At 51.3% G+C, this 15,862-nt stretch overlaps 1 protein-coding gene across 1 annotated transcript in view; it reads right to left on the bottom strand.

Moving 5' to 3' along the window:
• Nucleotides 1-11,548, bottom strand: part of OPRD1 (opioid receptor delta 1) — a 36,651-nt gene extending 25,103 nt beyond the window's left edge. Inside the window, exon 1 of the mRNA XM_066265107.1 lies at nt 11,322-11,548. Within this exon, the coding sequence (XP_066121204.1) occupies nt 11,322-11,548 (227 nt within the window). The remainder of the gene's footprint in view (nt 1-11,321) is intronic.
• Nucleotides 11,549-15,862: the final 4,314 nt, after the last annotated feature.

Consider the following 15,862-nt stretch of genomic DNA (forward strand, 5'->3'; position numbering starts at 1 on the left):
CAACTTCCTGTTAGGGGCCAGGCCCTGCCCTAAGGCCATGTAGCTTCTCCCTTAACCTTTGACCCCTCACTGTACCCTCTACCTTCCTCCCAGCAACAGGCCTCTGCCTTGTTGCCTCCTTCTACCAGCCTCACCACATACATCGCAGCCCACCAGATGCTCTCCCATGCCTGTTTTTGTTGACTTCACTGCCCATAGTCTTGGCCTCATATCTAGTTTTTTTCAGAATGAGGCTCTAACCAACCAAGCTATCCAGCCAGAACCTCACATCTAGTTTTTGTTTGTTTGTGACAGAGACGGAGAGAGTCAGAGAGAAAGACAGATAGGGACAGACAGACAGGAAGAGAGAGAGAGATGAGAAGCATCAATTCTTTGTTGTGGCACCTTAGTTGTTCATTGATTGCTCTCTCATATGTGCCTTGATGGGGGGGGGGCTATAGCAGACCATGTGACCCCTTGCTCGAGCCAGTGACCTTGGGCTCTAGCTGGCAAGCTCGGGGTCTTGAACCTGGGTCCTCCGCGTCCCAGTCTGACACTCCATTCACTGCACCACCACCTGGTCAGGCACATCTAGTTTTTTTATTGTCTATCTTTTCCCCACGAGAATGTCAGCTCCACGAGGGCAGGGACTGTGTCTTGCTCACTGTTGCCAGCCCCACTCCTAGTTCTTGGGCAGGGCTGCTGCATGTGTTTACCACAACCCTGCAACATAGGTGTGTTTTCTTGTTTGTTTGTTTTTTTCATTTTTCTGAAGCTGGAAACTGGGAGGCAGTCAGACAGACTCCCGCATGTGCCCGACCGGGATCCACCCAGCATGCCCACCAGGGGGCAATGTTCTGCCCCTCTGGGGCATCGTTCTGTTGCATCCAGAGCCATTCTAGTGCCTGAGGCAGAGGCCACAGACCCATCCCCAGCGCCCAGGCCATCTTTGCTCCAATGGAGCCTCGGCTGTGGGAGGGGAAGAGAGAGACAGAGAGGAAGGAGAGGGGGAGGGGTGGAGAAGCAGATGGGCACTTCCCCTGTGTGCCCCGGCCGGGAATCGAACGCGGGACTCCTGCACGCCAGGCCGACGCTCCACCACTGAGCCAACCAGCCAGGGCCATAGGTGGTTTTTTATCATCTCCACTTCACAGATGAGGAAACAGGCTCAGAGAGAGGAGCCCAAGTGTGGGCAGCCAGTAAGCAGCAGACCTGGAGTTGAACCCCAATCCCTCTGCCTCTGAAGGATGTGGCTGTCTCACCAGTTGCTGGCCTTGCCCCAGGAAACATGAAATTTGGGGGTTCTTTGGGGCCTATCAGGTATTGTCAGTCGCCCCCTAGTTGGATTGCCCTGTGCAGGAATCCACCTCTCATGCTCCCGGGTACTACTATTTCCAGCTGCCCGTGGCTCTCCCTTAGCCCAGGTAAGTCCAGGTGTAGAAAGAGATGCAAGAAGAGGGAGCAAGGTGTTAGGAAAGGCAGGCTCCAGTCCTGACATGGACACTAACTCAAAGAAAGAAAAACACAGAACATGTCTAGGCCCCAGTTTCCTCATTTGCAAATCAGATGGGCTAAACTTGACATACAGGTGGCAAAAAACAGGGCTGGGGTTATAAGTGTGGGATCTAAGATCCGAATGACCTGATTTCAACCTGACTCTGAGATTTTGCGCATGTTATAGCACTTCTCTGAGCCTCACCTTTCCTCATCTATTAGATGGGCGCTCACCTCATGTGGGTATGAGGATTAAATGAGATACTATATATACATCTTTAAGCAGAGCACCTGGCACAAAAGAGAATCACTATCTACAATTCAAAATTCTATACCTTGATGAAAAGGGTTACTTCTGCAGAGAGAAGAGCAAGGCTGTTTCTACCACTCTCTGCATATTTATTGAAAGGGGCTCTGTGGCCCCAAAGGACTTTGAAATATGAGTTCTTTTCACTTATCCAGAAAGATTCAGAGCCCTGGCCGGGTTGCTCAGTTGGTTGGAGTGTCATTCCGATGTGCCAAGTTTGTGGGTTCAGTCTCTGGTCAGGGCACATGGAAGGAGCAACCAATGAATGCATTACTAGGTAGAACAACAAATTGATGCTTCTCTCTCTCTCTCTCTTTCTCTAAAATCAATAAATAAACTTCTTTTAAAAAGAAAAAAAGGAAGAAAAAGAAAGACTCAGAAATCTACAAAAGACACAACTCTTTCCACACCCATCCACCCAGGCCAGAGACAAAGCTGCTGATTTCTGCAGCTGTGCTGGGAGCTATAAATCAACAGAGCACAGCCCAGATGCCCCTTCCCACCCCGGACCCCCCAGCTGGTTGGTAATGGGGCTGCTGAAGCCTGCATGATGCTAAATTATTCATTTTAGCCAGGCTTTCTGCTCGACCAACCCCACAATTATCCCTCTTCCTGGGCATGTTATGATGTTCTGGGTAGCCAATTGGATTTAGAGGTCCCAGGACTCTGAGCTTAATAAAATCACGCCTTGCCCTGGCACGGCCCCCTTCCTCTCAAAGTCCAGGCACCATCTGCCAGGAAGGGCAGAAAGGGAATCTAAGATCACAGCATCTGAGAAGCAGTCTTCACATCTTAGCCATGGTGAGAGGAGCCTGGAATTCTCTGCCTTATCTTTCCTTCAGCCAAATATGCAGTGCCAAACCTGCACCCAGTGGTTGTCCAGTGTCCTCTTGCATGCCTGCAGTGATGGGAAGCTTCTTACCTTGCACAGCAGCCCATATATTTTTGCTCATTTGACAGATGCAAAATTTCTGATAGAAATCATACGAGATGTGCATAAAGGTAAGTGTTCAAGAATGTTCACAGATGCATTATTTAGATTGGCGTCATATTGAAAATAATATAAGTCCTCACAAATGGAACACATTCATATAATGCACCCATCAAAAAATCATGTTTTTGCCCTGTTGGGTAGGCTCAGTGGTAGAACATTGGCCTGGCATGTGGATGTCTCAGGTTCAATTCCCGGTCAGGGCACGCAGGAGAAGTGCCCATCTGTTTCTCCATCCCTCTCCCTCCCCCTTAGCTCTCTCTCTCTTTTCCCTTCCTGCAGCCATGGCTTGATTGGTGTAAGCACATTGGCCCCGGGAGATGAGGGTGGCTCTGTGGAGCCTCCGGCTCAGGCACTAAAAATAGCTTAGTTGCAAGCATTGCCCCAGATAGGCAGAGTATCGGCCCCAGATGGGGGTTGCCATGTGGATCCTGGTCAGGGCTCATGCGGCAGTCTGTCTCTCTATCTCCCCTCTCTCTCACTTGGAAAAGGAAAACATTATGTTTTCAGAGAATTTTTTTTGTTTTCAGAGAATGTTTGATAACACAAGAATGTGCTAATGACATAATGTTAAGTGAAAAGGCAGCTTACAAAATATAGTATATAATATGATCAATATTTCAATATAGTGTGATCCCAATGTCATTAACGGGGGGAGGGGGAGATGGGAAGAAAATATACCAAAATGACAAAGCTCTTCTCTGAAATAACTACTGTGTTACCTTTATAGTAAAAAAATATTTGTAATATTGAACTGATAAAGTTTCCCTATAGTATGCACCCAGTAATTCTAGTTCTTACGAGGCTCAATAAATATCAATCGAAAGAACGAGAAGCAAGTTTCACTTTTCTTCTAAACAGACATAATAATAAAAATGTTTATTGAATGCTAACTAAATGCCTGGTTCTGTGCTGAAGTCATTCACATCATGCCTCATAAACTTCTCATAACTACCCTATATTGCTACTCCCATTACACAGATGAGAACACTGAGGCTCAGAGAAGTTGTGCATATATGGCCTAAGCTAACTCTCTTAGTAAGTAGCACAGCTGGGATATGATCCTAGATCAGTCTGACTCCAATGTCTAGGTTTCTCAACACCTGTTACCCCATGCAGAGGCCTCAGAGGTGTGTAATCTGCCCTGTTCCTAACCCTGTCCAACAGACATCCCCAGCTCTTGCCCCCATTCCTCTTGCGTCTCACAGACAGCAGTAGCAGCATCGAAGCGGAGTGGTTTTGGAGGCAGAGCGGTCTGGGTTTGCACCTGTCTGTGACAGGCACCTACTCCCTCATCTATACGTGAGAACCTACAGTTCCCATGGCAGAGCCTCTAGCATGTGGCAAAAGCTCAGGAGAGGCTCCTCAGTGCCCTCTGTGACTCCTCTGAACTCTGTCTCTTGTGTCTGAGTCACACACACTCCCCAGGGAATGAGACCAGATCTGGGAAGCGTTGGCTCTGGAGGGCAAGGCCAGAAGTCAGTGCAGGAACTTCTCCAGGCCTGCTGCTCACTCACCCTGTTCCTCCGCACCAGAGGGCATCTGGCCCAGCACTCTGCCTTCTTGTATGTCCGACAGCACTTCAGGGGACAACTGAGGCCAGGTTTTTGGTGACCAGTCCAAGATCACACAGCTTTCTTCCATCACCCTGAGCTGGCCTCTCTGCTTCCCCACATTGAGGGCCCTCCCATCCAATTCACCTCACACCCACCCACACCAAATTCACTCTCTCGAACGCCATTCTGGACAGACTGCTCCCAAAGTCCTTTCCCCCGTGGCCTATGACCCAAAGCTCCCTCATTTCCCAGTATGGCCACCATACCGTGGGACCCGAGAACCTGTCCAACCCTCACTCCCACTATCTAGACCTGAAACGGAAGCCTCAGTATGACCCCTGGTCCCTAACACAGCCCTGCCAGGCTGTCTCCTTCCTCAGTTCTCCCTTTCTCTCCTCCTCCCCACCAGAATGACTCCCTGCATTACCGGGGCTGGTCCACAGAGTTCCTCTAGTATCTGCATCTCACTGGGAATTTTGGAAGGCAGAGACCACTGTTGGTGGTTTCATCAGAGCCTGAACAACGCTCAGCACACAGCAGGCACCTCGACAGCCTTGGCGAGGAGGACACCTGCTGGCAAGGCCTTTTCTGCTTTAGTCCCTATAGCCTCAGCTCAGTCATGATGAACCTTCCAGCCCCTCTGCAGCTCCTGAATATCTGCTGAACCTTTGCACATGCTGTTCCCTCTGCCTGGAGTGTCCTACCCCACCCCTCCTTGTAGTCAACTGCTGCTCCCAATCACAACACAGCACAGGTACCTCGTCCTCTGGCTGGGTCAGAGGCCCCCTGGACCCCCACATTTGGGACTCTGTATCTGTCCCTGCAGCTGTAACTAACCAGGGGTTCCTGAGGGGCATGGCAGTATTAGGAGCCATGCTGAGGCTTAAGCTGAGAGTCGTGGCTAGACAGGCCTGGCAGGGGTCAGCATCAGCCAATGCTTGTTGAATGAGTAAACGTGCAGAGTGAGTAAATGTGCAGACAGTGCAGGAAGCAGGAGCAGGTCCAAGGTGAAAAATGCAGGCAATCAGGCCTCACAGTCACCTGCTCTGCATGCCTGGAACAGCTGCAGGGAGCTGGTCAGCCACAGCCAGCCAGTACTGAGCGCCTGCAATGGGCCAGGTGCTGAGCTGTGGCCCTTCACATGCATGAGCTCACTAATCTTCCCAATAATCTACAATGATCACCTGCAACTTTACAAATGCAGAAATGAGACTCGGGGGAGCTCAGCTGTTTGTCCAGGGTGTGGTTGAGCTGGGATTGGGACTGGGCACTACTTGAACCCCAGCTGTGACCTCTACCACTGCACTGTGTCATCTCACTGGGGTCTCTCCCGGCCTAGACGCACTGGGTCTGTGGCCCCCAACCCAGGTCACAAGAGAGAGGAGGGAAACAAAAGACAAAGAGCTCGTGCTGGGTCCCCAAAATCAAGACGGGGACTCAGAGCTCCAATCCTGCAAAGTTGACATTTGAACACCTATCCCAGCAACTCCTGGCACCCGGTAGTAGACAGAGGAGACAACCAGAACCTGTCGCAATCTGCCCCAGCATGTTGTCTGGCCCAACCTCCCCTCCCTGCTCTGTGCTGCAGTCCAGAGGTGGGAGGGAAAACACAGCGCTTGTCTTTAGGACAAAGGTACCTATGAGGCAGGTACTAAGACCTACACTTTACAGATGAAAAAACTGAGATGCAGAGTGTCTGTCCAACTTGCTGAAGATCTTAGTAGGTGGAGGTGGCAGAGCCAGCATTTAATACAAGGAGACATGAGCTGAGGGAGAGTTGGAGTGGCAAAGAAGCACACAGCCTAAAACAGGGCCATACAGACTGGATAGGGCCAGGGGGCAGGGGCAGGGGGTAGGGGGCAGGGGGCAGGGTGAGAGTGGGAGTGGTCAGAGACACAGCACGGTGCAAATCTGCCTGAAACCAGGATCGAGGAGAAGTGGAGGCAGGGAGACAGCGCAGGCTGGGAACAGACAAGAGGTCAAGTAGAAAAGCACTGACTCCGTTCATGTACCTGGACTCTGGAGCAGGCACACCAGGAAGTTCTGGGCCGTATAGACAGAAGATGGAGTCACCTGTCAGAAACTGGGGGAGGGGCTCCTGCTAAGCTCTTCGCACTCCACCTTGCCCAGAGAGCTGCGAAAGGGAACTCTGAGATGCCAGCCTTGCATGGCCTGTGGTGGCTCAGTGGGTAAAGTATCGACAGCTGGTTTGAAACCCTGGACTTGCCCCGGGTCAAAGTACATATGGGAAGCAACTAATACTACAAGTTGATGTTTCCTCCTCCCTCCCCCTTCTCTATCTCTCTCTCTCCAGTTTCTAAAATCAATAAATAAAATCTTTTTTAAAAGAGAGAGAGAGAGATGCTAGCCTTGCTCAGAGCATTGAATCTGCCCAGAAACGAGGGTTGTCCAGCGTGTGACCTAAAAACCCACAGTCACCCGCCAGCTGAACTCACACCACAGGACCAGTGATGCTCTGCTTGGGGACCAGCTGTCCCCAAAAAATCCTGCTCATGCTTCAGGAACCACAGGCTGTTTGCTGAAAATGCAATTCCCAGAGCCCCTCCCTGCATGCAGGAGGAGGACTGGGCTAGCAGGCAGGCCCCTGAAGTGAGGAGAAGATGTGGGGAAGGGGGGAGTGGAGAGTGCTTCCTGATGTTGGAGTCTGAGATCCCTTGTGTTCTTTTCTTCCAGCACCGCATCCACGTTAGTCTTCCCCTCAGAGGCTCCTCCCTCAGCTTTTTTACTTAGTTTCCCCTTACTCATCCTTCAGCTCTTCAGAGGCCTCCTCTGAGCTCCCGGCTCAGAGGAGACCCTCCCCCCAGTGTGGGCTCCCAAAGCTCCCTCATATTCTTCCATCGATACAAAGTAAGCCTGTCGGATGATGGCCTATGAACGTCTATTTCTCCCACCAGACCCTAAGCTCCATAAAGGCAGGGGCCGTGGATTTCGTTCCTCACCATTGCCTAGTCTCGGCATCTAGCACAGTGCACCCACAGAATTTCCCTGAGGGTCTCACACAGGACCCCTCCCTGTTCTCAAAGGGCTTGAAAGACTCAGATACAACACGTTATCACATTTAATCCTCACAAACCAGGATGCTTTGTATTCCCACTTTATAGGCCAAGAAATGAGCTTCAGAGGTGAGGTCACTAGCCCAGAGAGACAGTAAATATGTGGCTTTGAACTTAGGTATATCTGGCTTCAGACCTCCACCTCTGCCACTCTGCCCCAAGGGTCCTCCGGACCTTCCCTTGCAAACCTTCCCCATCCCTCACTGCCCAAGTTCAAGTCTGATAAGAATTCATGCATTCATTCATTCATTCATTCAACCCATCAACTGACTCACTTATTGGTTATGCTAGGCCCTGCATGGAGTGTCAGCCAGATAGAGCAGAGGCTTGTCTTTGTCCCCTTTCACCACTGCTCTTGGGACTTTACCAGCAGAAGCCGAGTCCCAGGCAGTCACCCTGTCCCTAGTCTACCACTCACTGGGGAAGGACTAACATTGGGCCTCCCTCCTTCCCCCTCCTCCAAGGATAGGAGCCTGAAATATGGGCGGTGTAACGTTTAGGACAGGGGTCCTCAAACTACGGCCCCGCGGGCCGCATGCGGCCCCCTGAGGCCATTTATCCGGCCCCCACCGCACTTCCAGAAGGGGCACCTCTTTCATTGGTGGTCAGTGAGAGGAGCATAGTTCCCATTGAAATACTGGTCAGTTTGTTGATTTAAATTTACTTGTTCTTTATTTTAAATATTATATTTGTTCCCATTTTGTTTTTTTACTTTAAAATAAGATATGTGCAGTGTGCATAGGAATTTGTTCATAGTTTTTTTTTATAGTTCGGCCCTCCAACGGTCTGAGGGACAGTGAACTGGCCCCCTGTGTAAAAAGTTTGGGGACCCCTGGTTTAGGATCACAGTCCTTCTGTCTCCACCATTTTCTGAGGATCCTAGGATAAGAGAGAGACAAGATTCTGCCCCCTCCTTCCATGAATTTCTTCGACTGTCCCCTATCCCAGGCAGCTCTGGAAAAAGTTCTGGACTTGGAGTCACAGACCAGGGTTCTAGCTCTGGGTCCAGGCAAGCTGTGGAGCCTTAGGAGAACAAGTAGTCCTGCCTCTCTCTGAACCACAGATTCCTCATCTGCAAAATAGGGATGATGATGATAAGGATTCTAATGCTTACCTGACAGAGAGGTAGGTGAGGATTAAATCGTTCAGACCCAGATACACAGATATCACAGAGATGGTTAGCCAGGGAAAAGTCTCAGCAAAGGGAGGACCTATGGGGGCGAACTACACTGCTGGCAAGATACATTTGACAATGCAACTGAGGGAAGTTTGGGTGGGAGCACCCCAGCGGGCTGAGCCCAGGCCTTCCCTGAGTGGACCCTTAGACGTGAGATGTCTTCCCCAGGCTCAATGGTACCGAGGGCGCTGTGCTCATCAGCCCACCAGCCAGAGGCCCTGGGGAAGAGCCTGGAAATGGGACTGAATACACTGATACTCAGTGTTCCCCAGACCAGAGCATGTGGATGTCTTTCCTCACCATTGCCTCAGCTCAGCATCTAGCACAGTGCACCCCATGAGCTTCAGAGGTGGAGTCGCAAGCCGAGAGAGCGTATGTGCCAGGAACCTGGAACTCTCGGGACAGTGGCTACTCTCAGGCCCACCTTAGGACAAGTGCCTCCCTTCCTCTCCCTGCTTTAACAAGCACTGGATTCTAAAGGATCTGGAAAATTCCTCCTCTTCATCGCCCAGAAAGCTTCCATTTATTGGGTCCAGGCACCAGGCCAGCTGCATTACACATGCTCTCTCGACACCTCACAAAAACTCTGTTGAAGAAGGCCTTATTATTACCCTATTCTACTGATGAAGAAAAAAAGTGAGGCTCAAAGAGACCCAAGTCCCAAAGCCAGTTCATGAGCTGGCTGGGATTAACACATACACAGGTTAGCCCAACTTTAAACCCTACACTATCTCTGAAGGCAACGTGGAGAATCACTGATGAAACACAAAGCAAAGATCAATGCTGCCTGTGCTTGGGGGAATGTTCCCACGGTAGCTGATGATGAGTCATTGAAAACACAGGAAATTTTTGTATCTTCCACTCTTCCTGGGGGAGCAAAGATCCCCCAGCGATCATGGATGTTAAAGCTCCCTTAACACTCACATACCCCATCCAATACTGTACTCCAGTGCACTGAGCCCTGTCCTGCAGAAACCTCATACAGTACTTCCCAGTCAAGGAGATCTGGCTCTCTATCCCTCAGACAGGGAAACTGAGACAGGTGGGAGGTGGGGCCAGGTTGCTCCTGCTCTGATGGGCATCAGTGACTGGGCGGAGACCACAGTTCACATCTCCAACTTCTGAGTTGTTGCCCTCTGCCCTGCCTGGTGGCACCACAGTCCAGAGAGGTCTAGGGCTATGGCCTCAATCAACCAGCACAGAAGACCTATATTTTTTTTTTAAGATTTTATTTATTCATTTTAGACAGAGGAGAGAGAGAGAGAGAGAGAGAGAGAGAGAGAGAGAGAGAGAGAGAGAAGGGAGAGAGAAGGGAGGAGGAGCAGGAAGCATCAACTCCCATATGTGCCTTGACCAGGCAAGCCCAGGGTATTGAACCGGCAACCTCAGCATTCCAGGTCAACGCTTTATCCACTGCACCACCACAGGTCAGGCCAGAAGACTCATTTTTAACTAACGGTAAATACCCAGGCACCTCTGCTGTCATAAGAATAGCAGTTTCCTTGCAATGCTTTGCCCATGTCTGAACTAGTAAAGCTGGGCTGGGGGCTGCTGCAGGGGCAAGCCTGTGATGTTTCAGACCCTCTGAGAGGTCCACAGACACCAAGAAGAGAGCCTTACTCTCCAATGTGAAAGCACAAACTCCGGCCCAAACAAACCTCTGCTGCCTTTGGCAGAAAAGAAAAGACTGTTACAGGAGGGGAGGAGAAAATGGGAAGGCATCTGTGAAGAGGACCTGAGGCCTCTCAAAATCACATCAGAGCCCTGGCCAGATGGCTCGGTTAGTTAGAGAGTCACCCCAAAGCACAGAGGTTGCTGGTTCGATTGCCAGTCAGGGTACATATAGGAGCACATCGATGTTCCTCTCTCTCTCTCCCTTCCTCTTTCTCTAAAAAATAATTTTTAAAAAAAATCACATCAGAGCTCCTGACCAGATGGCCACTGGGAACAGAAGCAAAGAACTGACTGGCTGACCCACAGCTGTTGCCCACTGTACCCAGGAACTGTGGGCTCTCCACTGGCAAATGTACACACAAGTGCACAAACACAATTGTCCAAGGCTACTCTGGATGCTCCCTTCTCTCTGGGGTTTGAGGGCTTGACAGGAAACAACACACTGTCCCGTTCTCATCCAGAGAGAATCCCAAACTGACAGTGTGAGACGAGCACACACTAACAGCCGACCACCAGGTGTGATTTGGGAAGTGCCCCCGCAGCATGGAGCAGACACACACTCTCCTGTCCCCCCACCTGCACAGGTAGCCCATGCACAGCTGTTTCCCCAGAGCCCATGGCACCTCAGGCATCTCTGCCCACCCCTATGGGTTTCAGAGGTCCAAACACACAGTGCATTTATTTGTACTGTCACAAACACAGAATCACCCACTCGCAAACTGGCAGATACACAAGCTGTCGCCAAACTGTCCCACATAAGCTGATGCAAAAGCAAGGGGACGTCAACAGATGATTAAATGTTATTTAGTTAAACACACACACACACACACACACACACAACAGATGATTAAATGTTATTTAGTTAAACACACACACACACACACACACACGTTGATACAAATTCCAGCGTCCTCCTTCCAATGGAAGTGGTCTTCCCGCTGGGCTCCATGGACCCCTGCAGAAAGTACAGAGGCCCGGGGAGTCCCTGGTCCGAGGACTGGGTCACAAGTCCTCGGTCCCTACACTCACACGGGTCCAGCCCCGTGGCACCAGCGGGCAGCGGACTCACCGGACGATGCCGAACATGACGAGTACGTTGCCCAGCAGCCCCACGGCGCACACCGCTGAGTACAGCGTGGTGATGGCGATGGCCAGAGCGAGGGAAGAGGCACTGCGGGCACCCGGCGGCCCCGACGCATTGGCGCCGGCGCTGGGGAAGGCGCTGGGGAAGGCGTCCGGAGCGGTGGCAAGGAGCGGGGACTGCAGCTCGGCGCCCGTGGATGGGGCGGGCTCCATGGCTGCCGGCGCCGCGTTCCTCCCCACCGTGCGCCCTGGGCGCAGAGACCAGGGTTGAGGAGCGTGCCAGGGGCGGAGGCCAAGGCTCCGACCCCACCGGCTGCAGCGCGCTGGCCGCCCCGCTGCCCGCACAGACCCTGCCTCGGACGCCCTCCTGCCCGCTCTTCTCGCCGGGAGCGCTCTGAGCTGGGAACCGCTGCGGGCTCCTCGGACGTGCCCGCCGCGCGCACCACGTGGCCCCGAGGCTGCCGCCAGTCTGAGCCTGCGACCGGGGGCGGGTGCTGCACCAGAGGCTTGGAGCCGGGCCGAGGAAGCTTCCCACTCCCTCCCTAAAGACGCTACGCGGGCTCGTGTGTACCCCACCGCAGGCGGGACTCACCCTCCACACACACATCCCTTTGCCACTTCCAGAGTCAGAAGGACCCAGAGGTGAATTCCGCCTGTCGCCCCTGCACTAACGAACAGTGACCTTGAGCGAGTCTCTTAACTTCCCTCTACTTCATTTACCTCGTCTGTAAAATGAGGATAATCGCACCACCTGGCTGGGAGGGTTGTTGGGGAAGTTAAGATGATGGGTGTAAAGAATTTAGCTTAGTGCCGGGCACACAGTAAGTGCTCCATTTATGATCTATGGTTTTCTTGCACCCCATTCATTCACTCAACAGATTTGGTGGGGGGGGTTTGCTGGGTATAAGAGCCAGGTCCCATTAGCAGATGCGGCCCCTATCCTGGGGCTTCCAGCCCAGGAGAGGAGAGACATCAATCCTAAAATCACACCAATAAAGATACAGTTATACGTTGAGGAAAGTGAAGGAAAGCAAGCCCTTCCCGTGGCAAGGCCTACAAAACGCAGAGGTAGAGGTCAGGATGCCTTCCCTGAGGAGATGACACTTAAAGTGAGTGTGATGTTTGGGGAGTAACTAACTTAGGGAATAAACCAGGAAAGAGCATTCCAGGTAAAGGAAACACAAACCCACATGTGCAAAGACTCTGTGCTCAGAGGGACTAAAAAGAGGCCAGGAAGGGGAGAAGGCAGGTAGCGCATGTGAAGAAAATGGGATGAGGTGGTGAGCAGGGTCTCAAAGACCATTGGAAGAAGGTCACTTCCTATACTCCTTCCCTAACCTGACCTGCCCAGACCCAGAACCATCCTCCTCCTTGGGGCTTCTGACCTTTCCAGAACAGTCTCTCTACCAACCATGACTCTGTTCCAGGCACCGTGATATACGCTTCATCCATGCATCAACACTTCGGAGAAGATTCTATTATTCGTGTACCCATTTTACAGATGAGAAGACTAGGCTAGTCACTAAATTATCCCATAGGCACATGTGAGAAAGCAATCAATGAACAACTAAGAAGCCGCAACGCGCAACGAGAAACTGATGATTGATGCTTCTCATCTCTCTCCGTTCCTGTCTGTCTGTCCCTGTCTATCTCTGCCTCTGTAAAAAAAAAAAAAGAAAAGAAAAAAAAGAAAAAAAAATTATCCCATATCGCAATTATTTCTGAGTTTGTTTCCTCCTTGGGGAAACCAGGCCTGATTGATCCCTGAACCCAGTAGAGGGCCAGGGTTACAGCGAGTGCCCAGAAAATATTGGTTAGATGAATAAAGGTCCCATGGGGGAATGAAATGAGACCACATTGGGATTTCTGAGCTTTAGGCTTTGTGGCGATGCTTTCGGTCCTGAGAGTGACTGGGCAAGGACCCCTTACCCATCACTCTCTGGCTTGAGTCATCCATCTATATGCAAGGCTCTTACCCCTTTCCCAGAAAGAACAAAGCCAGAATTCCCAAACTCACCTTCCTTTCCATTTTCTCTGCCCCCCACCCCCAGCTGCTGCCCAGGCCCCTTGGTCAGCAACAGTAGTCTTCTCACCCCAAAGCTTTTGCACTTAACCATCTAAAGAATCATCAGAGAGGTGATTTTTGCTCCGTGGTCATATGTGCTGCCAGAACTCTCTTTCCTGTCCCAAAGGGCCTGGTACTCAGAGACATTTCTGGTGCCAGGGGAAAGAAGTTGGGACAGGAAAGAGGAGAGCTACTTTGTTCGAGTTCTGGCTCCCTTCTTATCCTTCCAACAAGCCAAATTATTTCCTAGCGCAGAGTATTTGCACACTCTTATTTCTTCCACTTGGAAGGCTCAGCCACTGCCTCGAGCTAAATGCTATTCATCCTCTAGGTTTTAGTTTAACTATCCCTCCACTCACTATCCCTTCACTCACTGCCCCCCACCCCACCAAGTAGACCAGGTCCCCTTGTTACTCATTCTTTTTTTTTTTTTTTTTTTTTCATTTTTCTGAAGCTGGAAACGGGGAGAGACAGTCAGACAGACTCGCGCATGCGCCCAACCGGGATCCACCCGGCACGCCCACCAGGGGGGATGCTCTGCCCACCAGGGGGGGGTGCTCTGCCCATCCTGGGCGTCGCCATATTGCGACCAGAGCCACTCTAGCGTCTGAGGCAGAGGCCACAGAGCCATCCCCAGCGCCCGGGCCATCTTTGCTCCAATGGAGCCTTGGCTGTGGGAGGGGAAGAGAGAGACAGAGAGGAAAGTGCAGCAGAGGGGTGGAGAAGCAAATGGGCGCTTCTCCTGTGTGCCCTGGCCGGGAATCGAACCCGGGTCCTTCGCACGCTAGGCCGACGCTCTACCGCTGAGCCAACCGGCCAGGGCTTTGTTACTCATTCTTGAAGCATCATGTACATCTTTACAGAATGTCCCACATGGTCATTTATGCAGTTGTTGGGTTTTTGTGCATCACCTTTACAATGAGTCTGTGTACTCCTGTACCTCCAATTAGTACAGTCCCTGGAGCTCAGGGCGTGATTGAATAGGAAGTTCAATTCCAACTTTGGTGAGCTCCCATTTTGGCGAGGCGACAGAACAGACATAGCTAAGCAACTGAAACCCTTTGCACAAACCCTGCAACCTCATCTTACTTGGAACTGAAATACTAGATCCCAACTCTATGCCCTCCCTTGGTTTTGAGCCATCACCAAGTGAGTCTACCTTCCTCCTTGGCCTTGAATTTGGAACCCTCCTAATGTGGTCCCAACCGGGATTTATTACTGTCCTCCTCCAACTCCATCTCTTATCCGCACCCCAATGGCATGCTCCAGCCACCGTGGGCTGAAGGGAATTTTTTTAAATCGTATTTTACAATGTTTTTGAGTCCCTCCTGGGTACAGAGATGCTATCGTGGAAACCCCTAGCTATGGTGGAGGCAACAGACTGAAAAAGATTCCCTTCACTTCTCTGAACCATCATTTTCTCATCTATAAGGTAGAGAGGTGCAGGATTGGGTGAGGATCTGGTGAAACAACTGATACTCTGCCAACTGAGAAAGGCCACCTGAGCATGCGTTATTAGACCACGAGGATGAGTAAGACCATTGCTCTCTTCGGGGAGCTTACAGGCAAGAAGAAGTGAAAGGTATGTAAATGACCAAGGACATGAATGGAATATCATAATTGCCAAAAAACATCTATGCTGTTATGGATGGCCCCTTTTAAGAGTTTTGCTTGCTGACTGCTCTGAACACAACAGGAAGTCAGCCATCTGCCACCCAGAAGTGAGCCCTCGCATGAACCTGTCCCTACTGGAGCCCTGACTGTGGACTTTTGGTGTCCAGAACTGTGAGAAATAAATGTCTGCTGTTTACAAGGCAGTCTGTGGTACTCTGGTATAGCAGCATGCCAAGTGCATGTGGATTTCCCCCATTGAGGACACATTGGGAAAATGAATGGAAACTTGAAAGGGGCTCCCCCAATATCTTCCTTCAGAGATCAACCCTTGGATGTGAGCATTCTAGTCTGTCTACCTTTAAAAGGCTGTCTCGGCCCTGGCCGGTTGGCTCAGTGGTAGAGTGTCGGCCTGGTGTGTGGGGGACCTGGGTTCGATTCCCGGCCAGGGCACATAGGAGAAGCGCCCATTTGCTTCTCCACCCCTCCCCCCTCCTTCCTCTCTGTCTCTCTCTTCCCCTCCCGCAGCCAAGGCTCCATTGGAGCAAAGATGGCCTGGGCGCTGGGGATGCCTCCTTGGCCTCTGCCCCAGGCGCTAGAGTGGCTCTGGTCGCAGCGGAGCGACGCCCCAGAGGGGCAGAGCATCGCCCCCTGGTGGGCAGAGCGTCGCCCCTGGTGGGCGTGCCGGGTGGATCCTGGTCAGGCGCATGCGGGAGTCTGTCTGGCTGTCTCTCCCCGTTTCCAACTTCAGAAAAAAATAATAAATAAATAAATAAATAAATAAATAAATAAATAAAAGGCTGTCTCATTTCTGTGGTCACAGAACTTGTAATGCTCCTGTTTGCTACCAT

The sequence above is a fragment of the Saccopteryx bilineata genome, chromosome 3 (genome assembly GCF_036850765.1).
Source record: "Saccopteryx bilineata isolate mSacBil1 chromosome 3, mSacBil1_pri_phased_curated, whole genome shotgun sequence".
NCBI classification, from domain to species: Eukaryota; Metazoa; Chordata; class Mammalia; order Chiroptera; family Emballonuridae; genus Saccopteryx; species Saccopteryx bilineata.